This window comes from Nicotiana tomentosiformis, chromosome 10, assembly GCF_000390325.3.
Source record: "Nicotiana tomentosiformis chromosome 10, ASM39032v3, whole genome shotgun sequence".
NCBI lineage: Eukaryota > Viridiplantae > Streptophyta > Magnoliopsida > Solanales > Solanaceae > Nicotiana > Nicotiana tomentosiformis.
Window position 1 is genome coordinate 23,905,629 of NC_090821.1, and position 19,022 is coordinate 23,924,650.

General features: G+C 38.4%; 1 protein-coding gene and 1 long non-coding RNA gene across 2 annotated transcripts; one reads left to right on the forward strand and one right to left on the reverse strand.

The window, feature by feature from the left end:
• Positions 1-2,854: 2,854 nt before the first annotated feature.
• On the forward strand, positions 2,855-4,110 carry LOC138900533 (uncharacterized). The gene is made up of 2 exons (XR_011411604.1): positions 2,855-2,986; positions 3,845-4,110. It is a non-coding gene; the product is annotated as an uncharacterized lncRNA (long non-coding RNA).
• On the reverse strand, positions 3,904-17,493 carry LOC104118167 (aspartic proteinase 36-like). Its single transcript, XM_009629391.4, has 12 exons — positions 17,004-17,493; positions 16,540-16,660; positions 13,815-14,242; positions 13,553-13,709; positions 8,229-8,311; positions 8,036-8,132; positions 7,780-7,852; positions 7,476-7,682; positions 6,553-6,677; positions 6,293-6,394; positions 6,116-6,213; positions 3,904-4,546 (listed from the first exon to the last, which is right to left on the reverse strand). The coding sequence occupies exons 1-12, from the start codon at positions 17,240-17,242 to the stop codon at positions 4,372-4,374; spliced, it is 1,905 nt and encodes a 634-aa protein (XP_009627686.1). The 5' UTR covers positions 17,243-17,493; the 3' UTR covers positions 3,904-4,371.
• Between the last annotated feature and the right edge of the window lie 1,529 nt (positions 17,494-19,022).

The window sequence follows — 19,022 nt, forward strand, 5'->3', positions numbered from 1 at the left end:
GTTTAATTTTAAAATCTAATATATTAAGCGATATTACCAGAGCATCGTTGTGTGGTAAAAGAAGGCCATCAACATCCTCTTCCGTGAAGGTGATTTCATCATCTTCTGTTGCTTCCCGGATCCTCTTGTCATGAGTTATCGATATCTTTGTCTTCTTTGCTGCTGAAAATGTCACCCCATTTACTTCGTCACCACCGAAGATCATGTTTATCGTCAAGCGAGGTGACCCTACAGTCGGTTTTGCTGGCTCCGCAGCGTCTCGATTTTTCACATAATTACTTTTGGCCCGATCAATTAAAAATTCTCTAAGGTGACCATTCTTCAATAACGCTACAACCTCTTCACGAAGGTGCCGGTGGTCCCCAGTCCTATGACCATGCGTTGCATGGAACTCGCACCATAGATTAGGATTCTTTTGACTAGGATCCGATCGAATTGGTTTTGGGAATCTAGCCTCCTTAATGTTTCTCATAACTGACACCAATTCTACTAAGTTGTTGTTGAAGTTATAGTCAGATAACTGGGGGTATGCTGAATTTCGGGACCCCGATGGTTCCTTCTCCTATAAAGATCTTCTACTCCGACCACGATCCGCCATTCTATCGGAAGCAAACCTGTCTGATGACTCAAATCCTGTATTTTCACGCCCATCAACCCTTTCGTAAGGCTGAAAGCAACTCCTAGAAGACCTTCGATCTGCATCAAAATCAGTTTTGAACTTCTCCTGATTCTGATCATGATTACATCCTTTGGAAGACACTGAAGAACTCGGTTAATCATCTTATATTCTAATTTTTTATTCATAGCGATTGTGGACATTTGCCCATGTGGTTGCCTAAAATTCCAACATACTTTCCTTCAGCTTCCTGGAAGCATCAGAGCTCAGTGGATTGAGACCATTGGAGAATGCTTCACCTGCCCACTCAACTGAAACTGCCGACAACATCATCCTCTCCTTCTGAAATCGGATCACGAACTCTCGCAATAGTTCGGATTCTCCTTAAGCGATTCTGAATATATCCGCCTTTCTAGCTTGGACTTTTTTTGCCCCAACATGGGCTTTAATGAAAGAATCATCAAGCATTTCAAAAGAATCAATGGAATACTTAGATAAAATAGAATACCAAGTTAAAGCACCCTTCGTTAGGGTTTCGCCAAATTTTTTCAACAAGACAGATTTGATCTCGTGCGGGGCCAAGTCATTTCCCTTTACAGTCGTAGTATAAGTCGTGATATGCTCTTGTGAAATCCCATCATACCTCGGGATATTTGGCATCTTGAATCTTTTCGGAATTAATTCCAAGGCCGTACTTGGTTTGAACGGCAACTGCGTATACTTTTTTGAATCTGGTCCTTTTAACACCGGTGGTGCTCTAGGGATCTGATCAATCCGATCATGGAATTCTTTAGCATTTTGGTCCATTCGTTCATTCATTTCCCTCATGAATCTCATGATCATGGTTTTGAAAGGATCGTTAGCGTTGTTGTCGTTCCTGGATCCACTACCTGCACCACCTGCTTTATTTTCATTAAAATCGAATTCCTCCCTTGGAGAGACAAAGGGAGAGACGTTACCGATTCTTTGCACTGTTTGATTTCCAGGCATGCCGGAAGGAACTCGAATTCCCACATTAGGGTTATTGGAAGCAACCGAAAGTGCTAATGCAAAACGTGCTACTGCTTAAACAATGCATGACAGAAACAGCTTAAAAAGTTGCGAGCTGACATCAATCTTCTAGGTAGGTATGAGGGTTTTATTACAACGAATTGAATATCTAGAGGCTAGAACTCGGACTAAATTGCTAATGCAAAACGTAGGCTACTTTTTAAATATAATATAGCTACTTCAAATTCTTCTTTTTTTACTACTGCCAATTTTAACATTCCATTCCCCCATAAGCACCTTGCACTCGAGGTTGGGAATTTGATTCAAGTCTGTGACAATCACACGATTAAATTGCTCCATGAAGATGCATAGAAGTCCCAGCTAAAAATCACAAAGTAACACAATCATGCCGTTGGCTACATCTATTAAACGTCTTTAAAACTTGCCCTGACTGTCAAGTTAACTTCTCTTAACACAGACTAGGTATACAAGTCTGACCTGGCAAAATGGATTGAATAATGAACTTTTTAAAAATTGGTCAAATATAGATAAGATCCATATTATCCACTTAAAAAATGGATAACCAATAGATTTAACTTTATATTTGTAAAAACTCAAATTAAGTGTTCCTTAAGTTTGAAAGACTAAGGATTCTTCAAGAAATGATCATATTCAAGAAGCCATGAATAATATGGATAACCATATTATTTGCCGGTAATCCATTTTCTATCCCTATTAAATATGGAACGGGTTGAATATTTTATCCGTTTTTACATTACCCATTTTTCACTCGTCCATATCCGACCCGACTGCCCATTTGTTACTGACCAAATCACATCTGCCATAAAAGAATGTTTAAATCCTCTGAAGATTAGTCAATAACCCAAGAGGTATAAGAAAATTGGTGTATCCATATTCCGCCCCATCACATCTTTCACGAAAAAACTACAAGGAGAAGGATGGTTTCTATGCTACATGCCCCTATCGAGAGAAGATCTCCCAGACCGGGTGGGGCCGTGGGGGAGGAGAATGGCTTTCTCTTCCTCTTTTCTTATTCAAAATCCTTCTGCCTTCTAAAAAAGATAAACAAGTGTCTAAAAGTAGAAAATGTCATTTCCACAATAAATGCAAATCCCAACAGATATGAACTAATGCAAATGCCACCACAGATGATTAGCGACAGAATTAGATAATAAATTTAGCTGACAGCAGTGCCCTAATTCCATGCAATTGTAAGTTTTGTTGTATCCTCTGAGTTTAATAGCATGCAAGTGAAGAACAGAGATTGTCCATTAACTGGTCTTATACTCGCATGGTACTCCAACTAAGTGGATCTAACTCTCAGCTTCATTAAAGAGCAAAACTAACCTTCCAAACCAGGCAAATAGAGATGGCAGTGGGCGGGGCGTGGCGGTTGCGGTGCGGATTCAATCTTAACCCGCAAAAATTTCAACCCGCCCCGCCCCGCATAACAAAATTTTCAGTATTCAACCCGCCTCGCATAACAAAAGTTTTCTTTTTTTTTTTCAATTTTAATGAGTAATTTTTGCCCTATTATTATATTAGTACAGGTGGCATTTTCCCTTGGCAAGAGTAAGAAATCAACGTATTAATATGTAAAAAAAATTCTGTATATGGTCAGCTTTTAAAAATTTGTTGTACCGTTTCTTCGATTAGTATTTGAATATTCTTCTATGATTATACAAATGTCTAAAGCTTCCTATTCTTATTTACATACAAAAAATTATGAAAAAGAGAAAACAATAGTTTGATCTATGCGACAAATTTAGTTAAAAAATTATCAAAAGATTGCTGCAATCCACTGCGAGATTTATACTATCTAAGAATTTTTGGTGAATTGTTGAGCTTTTTTTATTCAAAAAATAAGATTTTGGTGTATTTTGTTTGGAACAGCTGAACAAAAACAAGATTTTGTATTCATGAAAGTCTATTAATCATCTTTCAGATTTTTAAGTCTTTCTTGTCAAATAACATTTTTAATATTAAAAAACAGTCAATTATATATGACTGATAGCCAATGGAAGAACCATAATTTTGTAAGGGAAGCAGCAAATTCACGATGGTATTTGTCAAAAGTACCTCACCCGCAATCGCCCCACAACCGCATCAAGATTTTTAAAAAAAATTTCACCCGCCACGCACCCGCATAAGTCTAAACCCACCCCATCCCGCATAAGCTTAAACCCGCCCCGCCCCGCCCCATTGCCATTCCTACAGGCAAAACCTCCACCTCAGCGTCCCCCTCCCCCTACCACCACACAGGAGAGAGAAAGAGAGAGAGAAATCAAGATCAGTAACCTATTCATTACAAGATATTTTACAATATTCACATCAGCGGCGGAGCCAGGATTTTTATTAAGGGGAGTCAAAATATAAAAAAACAAACTCACAAAATAGTCAAGGGGTGTCATTATATAGTATATATACATATTTTTAAAAAAATTATTGAGCTAAACAGTGTAATTTTCCGACAAAGGGGTGTCGGTTGACACCCCTTGGGTGCATATGGCCCGCCACTGATTCACATATGAATGTAACATTACAGGATAGGGAGCAGACCTTTTGTACTCTTCTCTCCAGTGTAATGTTGATTTGATACTGACATCTGTAACTGGCTATAATTCCTTTTACTTTGGCAAAAGTTCTGTCAACCTGTAAGTAAGCTAAATATATCAGTGCTTCCGCTTCAAAAATGTCTCCGCATACGTTTCAGACATGTATCATTCAGGATAGCATGACTTGTTTCACGTTAGTGGTTGGAGTTCTTGTTCGCGCACAACGGTCTCAACACGTTCATATGGCAGAGGCGATTCTTGCCCCCGTCTCCATATCAACAATCCTAAGAAAGCTGATAATCCAAGTATCAACACAACTGACAATGCTATAACAACGATCAAGTAACTTTGCTGCCATCCAGTCCTATATCATTGCAACAAAACAACGGTAATCAAGACCTTATATCACATGAATTTATCTTTAAAGTGGAATGAGTTGTGGGCACAGGATAGCAAAGATTATGCCCCTTCTAGCACTATCTTTCTTTCAGTTAAAATAACAAGCAATTGTGAGCAGTGCGCATAATGATTTCCCCCTTTTATCAAAGAATAAAATAAGTTGCAGTTTATGTAAGAGATGCTTTAAAGAACAAAAGGATGCATGTCAAGAAGTTCCCATTCCAGAACCAGTTTCTTCAGCTTCTTGTCTCGATGCTAGTTCGAACAAGCATTGGCGTGAGAGAGAGGATTGACATTCACTCCAGCACCTCTCTTCACCTCTCTTCCACCCGTTCAAATTTGTATCACCTGGGGTTATGGGGTATGGTTGAACAGATCACCAAATATACCAACTAGAAATCTCGAGAGGAACTGTTGAACACCGTTGTCGGTCCCTGAGCTGACTCCTTCAACACATTATCAACTATCGAAGTTGGGTGCTCCACCATCTCCGTTTAGTGAGAAATCATAGCCGTATCAGCATATAATCTCGTCTATGTGATATTGGTCCTTTTGAATCAGCTTGTTGTAAGTTTGTCCAGAAAATGTAAAATTTTGCAGCTATATCTCTTAATCCCCTGTTGTAATCTGGCTCCGGGATGATAACTGTCGGATTCCTATCTCCGTGTCAAGCTTCACTTTGAGTGAATCGACCATAAATGTTATAGTTTAGATAGACTCTGTTTATACGCATGTTTGCATCTTCCACCCCCATCGTCTATAAAAGTCCATGTTCCTTTTGATGCTTGCTTGAGAGCATCACAGACCCACCGGAGGTTTTCCTCGTCTATCTTGAATTTGCCGGAAAACCTTCTGCCTCTTTCAATTAAAACAAACCACCCATCACCGTAGTCAACTAATTTGAAAGAGTTTTAACCTGAGAGGGAGATCTTGTCTTCCATGAGAACCGAAGTAGGCTTGATAGGTTATCCGGAAAAAATCTCTCCGCCACATGTTTTGAAGAGAGAGTCTGGGATCCTATCCCAAATCAGAGAGAATTCCCAACACGTGGTTTCTTTTACATATTAAAAAGTTGCTCAAACAATAATATGTTCATCGTAAGAGTATTGACTATATTATACCTATTTTAGAAGCATTCAGAGTGAGGTCATAAACATACAAATGAAGATATTTGATGGGCTTATGGAACAGCTTCCAATCTGCTCAAGCAAACTGCCAACCTCAACATGCCTCTCATCCAAGCCCAAATGATGGGCCCGCTTATCTTTCCCACTCTTTCTTATTCATCATGGATAACAAAAGATAGGAATTTAGATATGACCAGTAGATGCCTAATCTTCTGAGCACGCAATACTAGTTAGAACCAACAATTTGAAGAAATTGTACTATTTCACAAGGAGATTTCACCAGTCACTCTCTATGTCCTGGAGGACGCACTAACTAGGAAAAGGGATGTTAAGTACAGAAAGACCAGCAAGGATCAGGATAAGTAGTGAAATTAATCAAAATACAAGAATGGAGATTGCCAGTATACCTTTTTGGCAGGTGTTCAAAGCCCCATTCAAATATTCTGTAACTCCCAAATGTATCAGGAAGACGAACTCGAGTTTCAGCCAACCGATGTATTATTTCCTGCAAACAGATATGAGGAATAAACAAAACTTGTTCAAGTCAAGCAATAATCTGCAAAGATTGTGGAATTCAGAATCACCGTTGCAGCAGCATTTGACATATAATTTGCAGATCCTGCTGGAAAGATAGCCCATTTAACAAGGGAATCATTTCCTTTTGTTGAGAAGTTCATTAAGTGAACCTGCAAGGTATCTCACAATATGTAGAGCATCACATAGGAAAAGTTAAAACACAAGTGCAGTTAAGTAACACGAACGAAACTGAAGCGTTCAGCTTTAAGATGAGACATAATCAGACAAATTTGGGTTTGGCCAAATTATTGTTCTAAAACCAAAATACCTGTGCGATGTTAACGCCCAACTCTTGGGCAATGAGATGGGTAAGCTCTGTAATGCGAAGCTTCAAGTCCGAGTAATTCATACTCAATGACATATAAAATGTAATGAATCCAACAATAATTTCCCCTGCAAATTGAGATATATGATTAATACGCAATGGAAACAACAAACTATAATTGCCAATATATATGCACTAGAATCTTGCTTTAACATGAGAGAAAAGCTGTAATTAACAGAGAGTGCCTAATTGTTACAAAACTATCATGTCATTTCATGAACATCACATTACAAAAGAAGTCAAAAGATACACCTGTCTCATAAATAATCAAGAATTTGACCAAGATCCTAGTGCAGATATCACCTAGTGAAGGGAATTCGTCAATATCAGCTAGTCCAGGGAATTTAGATGGTTGGCAAAAAGGTTGATACATGTCCGATTGGTGGCAATTGTTATTCCTTGAAATTGTTAGTCCCCTCAAGAAGTCCTGCTTTAACCAAAGCTCTTTTCCAGTTCAATAATGTTTACATCATGACAGTTCTCAGTAAGTTGGATGCTAGATCACAAGACAATTATCTCGGTGAAAGAATAGGCAAACTCATGGTCAAATGTCAACATCTATGCTAACATTGGTCAATGAAAGAAAATTACAGAGCTAACATGTACAGCAGCAATAGAGCTACAATCAAAATGTTGTGATTCAAAAGTTGATTCAACATTTTCACAAAACAAACCAGACACCAAAATGGATTAAAATGGAGGGGAAAAGTAATAAGGCTTCAAATGGATTAAAATGGAGGGGAAAAGTAATAAGGCTTCAAATGGATTAATTTTTAGAAAAATTAACAAGAACTCCCTAGTAGAAAAACAAAAGCTACGATCGACGGGCATCTTAAAGGATGGTTAAAGATGGTAGTATACTATACCAGGTGCATTATACCCAGGAGATCCACTAGGAACCAGTGTAGAGGCCATACTTCCTGTGGAGTTTGTGTTATCCAAGCCAGAGGGCAATGCTGGAGGTGGAGGAGATGAATTAAGTCTGCCCCATAATTCGGAACAGTTGGTTTTCCAGAAACCGATCGTTTCATGCTCACGATCATAAGTGACTAGTGTGTTGCGGACAATAATCCCTGTGCAGTTAAAGCATGCTTGTGACAACACGTTCAACCGGGAATAGTTTGGAGATTGGTCCTTCCATAATGCTAACAGATTTTTAAAAAGAAATACCTCCAAGAAGAGTTGTTGCATCCTTCCCATTCTGAAAAATCCCCAGACAATAAGCACCACGCACCTTTGAATGCTTCATATCACAGAAGATCGGGTGACGAAATGGGGGAAATCAGTCAGTCAATACAAAAACATTCAAAAGAAATTGGAATCATCAGGAGACCAAAACCGGGGCGGGCCGGGGGGGGGGGGGGGGGGGTTGTTATAAGTTCATCACTCATGGTAGTTACAAACAAGGAGCAAGTAAGATGGCTACCCGGAACAAGTAATTTTCAGGGGACAGAGAGAGTTTCCTTCCATTTGTAAATACCATGTCGACAGGCGGAAAGGCTTTCGAGAGTTGTGAAATGTCACTGAAATATACATGAAACTTGATACTTCTAGAAACGCCAAGTTAAAAGGGAAAAAATGCAAAATGATCTAATAACTCATTTGTAGTGATATATTACCTTCCTGCACCAGAAAAGCATATATCTTTATAATTTGGATCAGGCCCTTCAATCTGTTTTAGAGAATGAACCGCTTTCATAACCTGAGAAAAAGATTGCCAGAAGTTCATTGCAGAGAGAAAAGCTTTTTCTGATTACACCATTTTTAACGAAATCCATTACCCACTAGTTATTAGTAACACATTGTATTACTGCAGAAACCACATATTTTAATGCAAAGGAATAGAAGTGAATAAACTACAAACATCAAAGGTTTGCAGTAACTCCATAAAAAGTTCATATATATCTTCTAATTTAGAGAAAAGAAGTTCGTATATATCAAACAAGTTTTCCGATTTCTCTCCAACATTCCTGGAGAATATCGCGTGGTACTTAGCTAAATTCAATAATTGACAAGAAAATCAACCACCATTAGTGGTTGTTAATTAGTTAGTCATGTATAGTGTCCCACATCGGGAAGTAGATACCTATTATTATATAATCACTGTATATAAATAGCGCGTTGTACAACACTTAAGTAAATTAATAATATTTTCTCCCGTGCATTCTCACATGGTATCAGAGCATTAGTGAGAAACATGTCGTTGTGCATCATTCCAGCGACTTCTGGGAAGAAAGACCTCTTCGCCGTGCAATTTTCCGGCGACTTAGAAGACTGTCTGTAAGCAAATCACTTTCTGTTGGTGCTGTGTAAAAACCAACACCACCACAAAACTCCTCAGGCTCCGGCGACCAAACCCCACAACCCCACCGGAAAACACACATCCACGCGCCCTCACGCGCCGGAAAAGGAAAAAACATTTCTGGCGAGATCTGACCCACGCGCCGGCGCGAGCCCTGTTCCAGCCAGATTTTGAAAAAGTTCCAGTTGAACAGTCGGATCGCCTAGTAATTCCGAGTCTACTTGTTCCGATCACTTTGAGATTTTCCGGCAACTACACTGACTTTCCGGCGGCTACAGTGATCTTTCCGACGAAACTTCTTTTAGACAGATTATTCAGGAGGTTATTCCGAGTCTTTTCATTCAAGTTTAAATCAAAATCCAACCATTATATTTTTCCGACGTAAACAGTAATTTCCAGAAAAGTTCTGCTTTTTCGGGCGCAACATTATAATGGCATTCGTATCAGAAGCCTTTCACTCACAATCCGTTGGATCTAATTCATTGAATCCAATCCAGATGGTTTCTTTACCGAATTATATTGAGTTCCTTCAGTACAAAGCATGTAAACAGACATCTTCAGGGATAGCTTCTGTTGTTCAAACAGATAGTAGCGTGACTTGTGTCTCCCAATCTTCAACCTCTGAGTCTTGGGTCATTGATTCAGGTGCATCTGATCATATTTCTGGTAAGAAATCTCTTTTCACTACTATTTCATGTTTCCAATCTCTCCCAACAGTCACAATGGCCAACGGGTCTAAAACCATGACAACTGGAATAGGTCAAGCAAGTACACTTCCTTCCTTACCTTTAGATTCAGGTCTTTATGTTCCTGGTAGTCCTTTTAATCTCATAGCCGTTAGTCGCTTAGCCAAATCACTTAAATGCTCTGTTTTATTTCTTGATGACCTTGTTTTTATACAGGAACGCAGTACAGAGCGGATCATTGGTACCGGGCGTGAATCAGATGGACTTTATTACCTTATCCTTACAAAATCACATGGACTCACATCTTGTCTTCCTTCAACAACTTGTCCTGTTACCGATTCACCAGATTTATTATATAAACGGTTGGAACATCTCAGTTTGTCAAAACTTCAGAAAATGGTACCTGGTTTATCTCACTTGTCCACTCTAGAGTGTGAGTCATGTCAGCTCGGTAAGCATACCCGCTCCTATTTCCCTCGGCGTCTTGATAATCAAGTAGTCACCTTTTACTTTAGTCCATTCAGATGTTTGGGGTCCTAGTCGGGTCAGTTCTACCTTGGGATTCCGCTACTTTGTCAGTTTCATTGATGATTATTCCAGGTGTACTAGGATATTTTTGATGAAAAAGCGATTTGAGTTGTTTTCTATTTTCCAAACCTTCCAGTATTTATCTTCCCCATTTCAGCAGTTTATGAACTCTCATAGGATTATTCATCAAATATTTTGTCCGTACACATCTCAACAAAATGGGGTAGCTGAAAGAAAGAATAGACATCTTATTGAAATTGCTCGTACCGTACTCATACAATCTTATGTTCCGTTGCATTTTTGGGGGATGCAGTTCTTACACCTTGCTATCTTATTGATCGTATGCCATCCTCAGCTATCCAGAATCAAGTTCTATTCTCTGTCATGTTTCCCCACTTACCTTTGTTCTCTCTTCCACCTCGTGTCTTTGGAAGTACGTGTTTTGTTCATAACCTTACTTCAGGAAAAGATAAGTTAGCTCCTCGTGCTCTTAAGTGCGTATTTCTGGGTTACTGGAGAACGCAAAAAGGGTATTGATGCTATTCTCCTGACCTCCAGCGGTACCTTATGTCCGCTGATGTTACCTTCTTTAAAACCCAATCATACTTCACAGGTTCATGTAATCACTTAGATATTTCTGAGGTGCTACCAGTTTTATCTTTTGGAGATTCAGTCACTATCTCCCATTCATCTTCCGCTACAACTCCAGCTCCACCACGTACAACTCTAGTTGCAGCTCCACCACCTATAGCTCCAGTTCCACCACATATAGCTCCAGTTCCACCACCTAGTCCAGTTCAACCTTCTGCAGCTCCACCACTCCTGACTTATCATCATCGTCCACGTCCAGCATCAAGCCCAGGTGATTCACGTCCTGCATCAGATTTTGCACCTACTGCGGACTTGTCTCCTCTTAGTCAACCAATTGCACTCCGCAAAGGTGTACGATCCACACTTAATCATAATCCCCATTATGTCGGTTTAAGTTATCATCGTCTGTCATCACGTCATTATGCTTTTATATCATTTTTGTTCACTGTTTCTATCCCTAAGTCTACAGGTGAGGCACTATCTCATCAAGGATGGCGACAAGCTATGATTGACGAGATGTCTGTTTTACATGCGAGTGGCACTTGGGAGCTTGTTCCTCTTCCTTCAGGTAAGTCTATTGTTGGTTGTCGTTGGGTTTATGCAGTCAAAGTCGGCCCAGATGGCCAGGTTGATCGGCTTAAGGCTCGTCTTGTTGCAAAAGGATACACTCAGATTTTTGGGCTTGATTATAGTGACACTTTCTCTCCCGTGGCTAAAGTAGCATATGTTCATCTCTTTTTATCCATGGTTGTTGTACGTCATTGGCCTCTTTATCAGTTAAACATTAAGAATATTTTTCTCCACGGTGATCTTGAGGAAGAAGTTTATATGAAGCAACCACCTGGTTTTGTTGCTCAGGGGGAGTCTAGTAGTCTTGTATGCCGGCTGCGCCGGTCATTATATGGTTTGAAACAGTCCCCTCGAGCTTGGTTTGGTAAGTTCAGCACAGCTATTCAGGAGTTCGGCATGACTCGTAGTGAAGCTGATCACTCCGTGTTTTATCGGCATTCTGCTCCTAATCTGTGTATTTATCTGGTGGTTTATGTTGATGATATTGTTATTACTGGCAATGATCAGGATGGTATTACTAAAATCTGAAGCAGTATCTCTTTCAGCAATTCCAGACTAAGGATCTGGGCAGATTGAAGTATTTTCTAAGTATTGAGGTTGCTCAGTCTAGCTCAGGTATTGTTATTTCACAACGGAAGTATGCCTTAGACATTCTTGAGGAGACTGGAATGATGGGCTGCAGACCTGTTGACACTCCTATGGATCTGAATGCTAAGCTTCTGTCTGGACAGGGGGAACCTCTTAGAGATCCTACGAGATATAGGAGGTTGGTTGGCAAATTGAATTACCTCACAGTGACTAGACCTGACATTTCTTTTTCGATGAGTGTTGTAAGTCAGTTTATGGATTCTCCCTGTGATAGTCACTGGGATGCAGTTGTTCGCATCCTTCGGTATATAAAGTCAGCTCCAGGCAAAGGATTACTATTCGAGGATCGAGGCCACGAGCAGATTGTTGGGTACACAGATGTTGATTGGGCAGGATCACCTTCTGATAGACGTTCTACGTCTGGATATTGTGTTCTAGTAAGAGGTAATTTGGTCTCTTGGAAGAGCAAGAAACAGAATGTAGTTGCTCGATCTAGCGTCGAAGCCGAATATCGGGCCATGGCTATGGCAACGTGTGAGCTAGTTTGGGTCAAACAGTTGCTCAAGGAGTTGAAGTTCGGAGAAATCAGCAAGATGGAACTGGTGTGTGATAATCAAGTTGCTCTTCATATTGCGTCAAATCCGGTGTTCCATGAGAGGACTAAACACATTGAGATCGACTGTCACTTTGTCAAAGAAAAGATACTCTCAGGAGATATTGTTACAAAGTTTGTGAAGTCGAATGATCAGCTAGCAGATATTTTCACTAAGTCTCTTACTAGTTCTCGTATTAGTTACATCTGTAACAAGCTCGGTACATATGATTTATATGCACCGACTTGAGGGGGAGTGTTAAGTAGTTAGTCATGTATAGTGTCCCACATCGGGAAGTAGATACCTATTATTATGTAAGTAACCCAACTATAATCAACGCCAAGTATAATCAGTGTCAAGCAATGTAAAATGAGTAGTCCATTAAGATGTTGCACCTTATGTAAAATGGTTTAAGTGGTGGAGTTGTAGGATGACATATTCCTTTTTTCCCTTCAAACTTGTGTAGTAGGTATTGAAGCCTTATTCGAGTAATTAAGTGTGATTAAGAGGTTTTAGGTCCAAGTCCCACAAAGTACAGGAGTATTCAAGTTGGTTCTTGTCCCACTAGCATGTGGTAATTTGTTCCACCAATCAATAGCCTAAATAGTACTTAGATAACAGCCAAAAGAAATAAAAGGAGGACTTCTGCAATCAAAAGGGCATTAACACTGACACATACTCCCTCCGTTTCTGAAGAATGAACCTATTACTATTTGGGGGTCAAACAAGGTTTTCTTTGACCATGTGTTTTGCAAATAGTTCTTAAATATTTTGAAAAGTTAACTATTGTGACTTATAGTGCTTTTTATGTAGCTTTTAAATATGTAAATTTTATTTCAAAAAACTTAAATAATCTATGTCCGAATTCACACTGAAAATTAGTCAATTTGATGCTCATACTCTGAAAGGTTTAAACAAATTGAAATCGATGGAGTAATAAAAATGAAGCTCAATTTTCCCAGATTTTATTTCCCAGGATATTCTGCTCGTCACAAGCGTGCTACTTTCCACTACTCTTCACAGGCAGAATGCAAGACAAAGATGACAGAAATGATAGCAAGAAATTAAGAGGAAATTAATCTTACTGCATTCTTGAAGGCTGCAAATGCTGCTTCTGGAAGGTAAGCATATGTGGTACCACTATCAAGCACAGTCCCATGATTTCCATCAAAAACCAGTGGATTCAGATTCAGTGCCTTCCCAGCAACATGTATCTCCTTCAGCTCAATATTGTAATATGGACTGTTGCCATCCGAGACTAGAGTAAATGCGTAAGTTTATCAAGTGCATTTGTTAGGAGACACCTAACATTCCTGTGTCTTTAAAGCAATTATTTCCAATATTTACCTGCGTACAGGATCCGAATTGGTAAAGACCATGTCTTCAGGGGGTTTTATTCCACCAAGAACCATTGCACCGCCACCGAAGTCCATCCCTCCATAACACAAAGAGAAGGAATCACTAATTACATGTTTCTCAACAAGCTGATCCACTATACTGAGATCCCCACGACCCAAGCCCATTATACCATCAGCGTGTTGGCTGTAAAGATCACCAGTTTCCCTATTTTCACATCCAAAAACAGCTCGCTGGGGTGCAAGCTCACTTTGGTTTCCAAAGGACACAATGTCCTCTCCAAGCACCCCGCTACTAGAACTCATCTCAGCATACTGTCTTTCGTAAATGCATTGCTCCCTCTCATTGTCACATGTACAGTCAATATTACATTTTACAGGTTGATATGTGCTTGACATTTCTGGCTGAAATCTAGGATCCTAAATAAGACAACATTCAGAGACTTACGAAAATGATAGAAATCAAAATGCAATAGAATTTAAGTGGTAAATTTAAAAACTTTTTTCAACAATATAGGCCTCCAGTGTGTAATCTTATAGGCTACAAAGTTATCAAGAGAAGTAATTGGTTTTTTGTATGATTAAAGGTCAAATAAGCAATACGCCTCATGCAAAACCTCATGAGAGTGTTAGAAAAATCATCCTTGCAATGACTTCTATAGCTCAGCAACGATGAGAGTGTTAGAAAAATTATTTTTGTTTCAAAAGTACAAGCTTAGAAACTGATATTTTTCCTGACTTTACCTGCAGACTGTTTAATCCTTCCATTTTTCCTTCCCTTTATGATAATTCAAATTACTTATCATAGTAAGCTTTTTTAATATTGGACGTCGATCTACCACAACCGTCTTTCTCAATCCAAGCTTAGGACCAGTTATACAACAACAACAACAACAACAACAACAATGCCTCAGGCCCAAACAAGGTGGGTCAGCTAAGCTTGGGACGGGTTAGACTTTGCAAAGATATTGTCAATACAGGGATAAGTGTGATGTTTAGAGAATCCCTAGTTTTCCCTAGAAGACGAATTACTTAGTACTGAAGTGGTATGGTCTAAAATAGAGCAGAATGTATACAAAATATTGATATAGCCCAATGTTATCAAAGGCTCATTTGAGGCGCGCTTAAGCCCTGAAGCTCAAAAAAGCTCAAGGTATGCACTTCGCCTGGCTTAGGTTGCGCTCCAATGTAGGCAAAGCACTAAGCCGTGGGCCTCATTGCCCAAAAGTTCTATCTTGAATAGAGCAATACAAACCAATAAATATGATTGGCAAAAGAATATATTATTTGTTAAGGAAATCATTATGAATGAAATTATTACTTATTTCTTGCATTACATATATATTCTTATTTTTTCTTCCTTGCGCCTTTTTTAACTAAAGCCCACACTTAAATTGCACTTTTCGCTTAAAGCCCCGATAGACTTGGACCGCTTTTTAACGCTTTTCGCCTTTGACAACACTGATATAGCCAACTTTAACTAGTTTAGGATTGAGGAATATGTGATATATATTCTTGTTAATGAGATGCATTTAAAATGCCTAGATAAAGATAGAACCGTGGTTTTCCCAGACATAAATATGGTGTGTTAAGGCACCGACCTAAAAGGACAGCAATCAACACTCAGGGACCCACTTGGGAGCTATTCTCACTGGAGAGATTTTGAGAAGAAGGGATAGCAATGATCTTCTCTTTCTTGAGTGCAGAATGGACGACAGATGTCATATTGTTGTCATTGTGTTCTAACTCTTAACTGGGCCATGCCAACTTCGATTATGTAACTTTTGCTAAGGTGGGTCATAAGGCAGAGGGCAAGATTTATGGAAACTGACACCCTTTTCTCTATTTTGTGTATGCTTAAGGAGAGAAACAAAAGATCATTAAAAGGATTATTAATTGAATTTTCACCAATATAAGAAACATTGTTATTTTTCTTATTTTCAGTAAGTCTAGTATAGGAAACATCTTTAGTCTACTCTTTTTTTGTGGCTGAAATAGAAACTCCACTCACATCATTATGTTTGCTGATATTTTTGTCTAAGTTCACAGTTATATAGTGCTAGTCCTTTTTGTTCACAGTTATATAGTGCTAGCCTTAGTTCCCTAGTCCTTTTTGTTCACCCTTGTAACTGGTGGTGCCTTCTTAATACATCTGCTACCTTACCAACAATGTAATTACACTACATGTTTTTTAACTAGAAATCCATCTAATAAAAGGTGCAACAATGCGTTTTTTAACACAAAAAGGAAAAAACCACAAAAATGCAAACCAAATTCCTTGCTAATTGACCAGCACTTCCAACAACAAAATAGCAAGATCCAAGCTAATATTATTTCTTTTTGCGTTTTTATTATTCAAATGTAAGAGAAGCATAATATATCTGAGGTTTAAATGTTCTATAGTCCACATTATGGAATGATATAAGTGTTCATCAAATACTCACATGAGCTTAAGCTTGTTCTAATTTGAAAAGCAACATCTCTTTCCTGCATAAAAATAACCGATGAACCTTATACTAACACAATTCATGAATTTACTCCTTTTTCTACCACATCAAAATCTTCAAGTTTCTGAAGCAACACGAATGAAAAAAGCTTGTATTAATTTTTATGTCGTATTGAGCTACTATCGGTGGGAAAAGACATACAACTGCAAAGTAGTAATATCATTAATATCCTGAAAGGTAAAAAAGAAACAAATTCAAAAATGTGCCCACCTGATGCTTGCCGCATTGTTTGCACGTTATGCACGGCACATATGTAACAGTACTCCCAGTATCCACTATAAGAGCAAACCTCTGGGAAGGAGTTCCAATCCAAAGACGGGTTGTATAATATCTGCATCAAAGAATTTTGAATCAATAGACGAATAAAAAGTAAAAACTCCTCTTAGGGAATGTATTGGCATTCCATATAAGTAGAGGAGCCAATTTTCTTTACCAATAACTCTAAACTCTTACTCCATATCACTCGTTTCAACTAAGACATAAAAATCCAAATATACAATACTTTACCGTACCATTCGACACCTACTTTTATGTCCAAGGAAACACTTGAAAATGATCTAGAAGATGATTTTACAAAGTAAAACATTTTCAAATCCAAGATATTTTGTATGAGAAAAAAGATTATACGTCCAGTGAAAACAGATCTATCAGAGCAGTGAATTTAAGCAACTGACCCGTTGAGGAGTAGATCGTCGTGGAGAGCCATTCGAGCATTCGGCGGGCTTTTCTGGAGGAGTCGACGGGAAGGCGAGGAACGATAAGAAGTGTCTTTGGGAGGAAAGAGCGGGAGAAACATGGTAGTCCGATGACTGCTATTCGAAAAGCCCAAACACGAAACGACATCGTAATTGTTGATCAGTATAAATACAAAGGAGACGATCGTGAAAGCAGCGGTGAACGATGCCCGTCCCATTTGAGGTCAACTATGCGATGCGATTATAGCCAGATCGGAATCTCCAGTTGAATGTCAGATCGCTGAAGATGAAGAAAAATGAAGAGAAGATATGAAAGATTCAGCCGGTAAAAGGCCCGCCGGCAAGTCGGCGAGGCCGGAGGCAAGTCGGCGAGACCGGAGGAAAAGGACGTTAAGCGAAGCCGCGAAGGTGAAATCGAGATGTTAGATGTATTTTGTTTAGCTTTTTCGTTCTAACTAGTTTGCCTAGTACACAATTTTATAAATACTATCAATATTATTAAAACAAAGTTTTTAGTAAGTAACTACTATATCAAAACCCCCATTATGTGCGGAGAATATTAAAGAGCGCTAATTAAAGGTGTTTAACGGGTGGGTCGGGCCGGTCCGGGTTGAAAAAAAAGATGACCGGTTGATTTCTGATTTTTTCATACCGGGCTTAACGGTCCGGGTATATCCGGGTAAAAAATGAACCGGAACGGTTATGGGTCCAAGGGGCCAGGCTGGGCCGGGTTAATGATATTTTTTTATTTTATTTTTTACATTTTGTATAGCTATCGTAATTTATATTAATATAAAGTAAAAATATAAAACAAAAAAATAATCTTACAAAAAGAGTATTTGAATAAAAGGATGCAAAGGTTTTAAAATCTTTATATTTGAAATTTTGAATATTTCATTAAGAATTTAAGATAATAGAATACAATGAAGATGGAAAAAAAATTACACTTATAATTTGCAAGCGTTTTTTTAATTTCAAACTTACAAATTGAAGTTTACATTTAACAACAAGTAAATTAATGAAAAAAAAGTAAATTCAAAGGTTTTGCATTGCCTTAGTAAGTTCTTCATAATCGATATGAACTTCTTGGCCATCTTCTGGAGTGTTAAATTCAGATGGGTTACCATGTGTTAGTAAGATGGTCTATCAAAATCTTCACGTCCCTGATTTATTCGTTACGATCTAATTCAATCTCTGAAACATACTAAAACTTCCAAAGCATTGCTTCCTAATGAGTGACGGGTGTCTCTAAGTTGTTGTCTTGCTTGACTAAATGCACTCTCTTATGCAACAGTTGAAATTGGCACATTCAGCACGTCCCGAGCCATAGCGGAAAGAACAGAAAATTATTTTTCATTCTCATGCCACCATCCCAACGGTGAAAATTCCTTTGTGCGAGGCTCTTTTTGCTTTTGCAAGTAGAATTGAAGTTCATCAATTTTCCTGCTACTGGTTTGAGTGGTAGGAAATGTAGACCAAATATTAAAACCATCAAGGCATTCATCATCATCCATAATAGTAGAAGTGGTACAATGCATAGTGGATTAACATTGCCTACATTAAGAGCAACATCATCAACTATATGTGCATAATAATTATATAATTATTGTAAATAATCATTTATCTTGTTCATACAACAATATATATCTGGGGTTTCAGTTGGTCCAATCTCCATATAAGTATATAAAGCATTGATTAATTGGTGACAATCAGACATCTTAATAGAAGTATTTAAAACAGCACCAATTAAGTAAATCGGAGGAATTGGAAAGAAATATTTTTTGAATTTTGCTTGCATTTTTTCAACAGCATCCTTATATTTTTCTTTCTTCTTAAATTCAGATAGTAGAAAAGAAATTTCAGTTATATGTACTAAAACCATAGTAACAGTATGGTAATATGCTCAAGGAAACTCAACAGTAGTTGTATAAAATTTATATAAAAATTTAACAACATCATTAATGGCCTCCCAAGTAGTAGTTGTTAACATACGGTTTG

Coding starts and splice junctions, on each gene's coding strand:
- LOC104118167 (XM_009629391.4), bottom strand. CDS start 17,242: ATGGGACGGGCATCGTTCACCGCTGCTTTCACGATCGTCTCCTTTGTA. Junction 8,312..13,552: donor TTGCAGCCTTCAAGAATGCA/GTAAGATTAATT, acceptor TCTTTTTCTCAG/GTTATGAAAGCGGTTCATTC. Junction 6,678..7,475: donor TCCTGGGTATAATGCACCTG/GTATAGTATACT, acceptor CTCAATTTGCAG/GGGAAATTATTGTTGGATTC.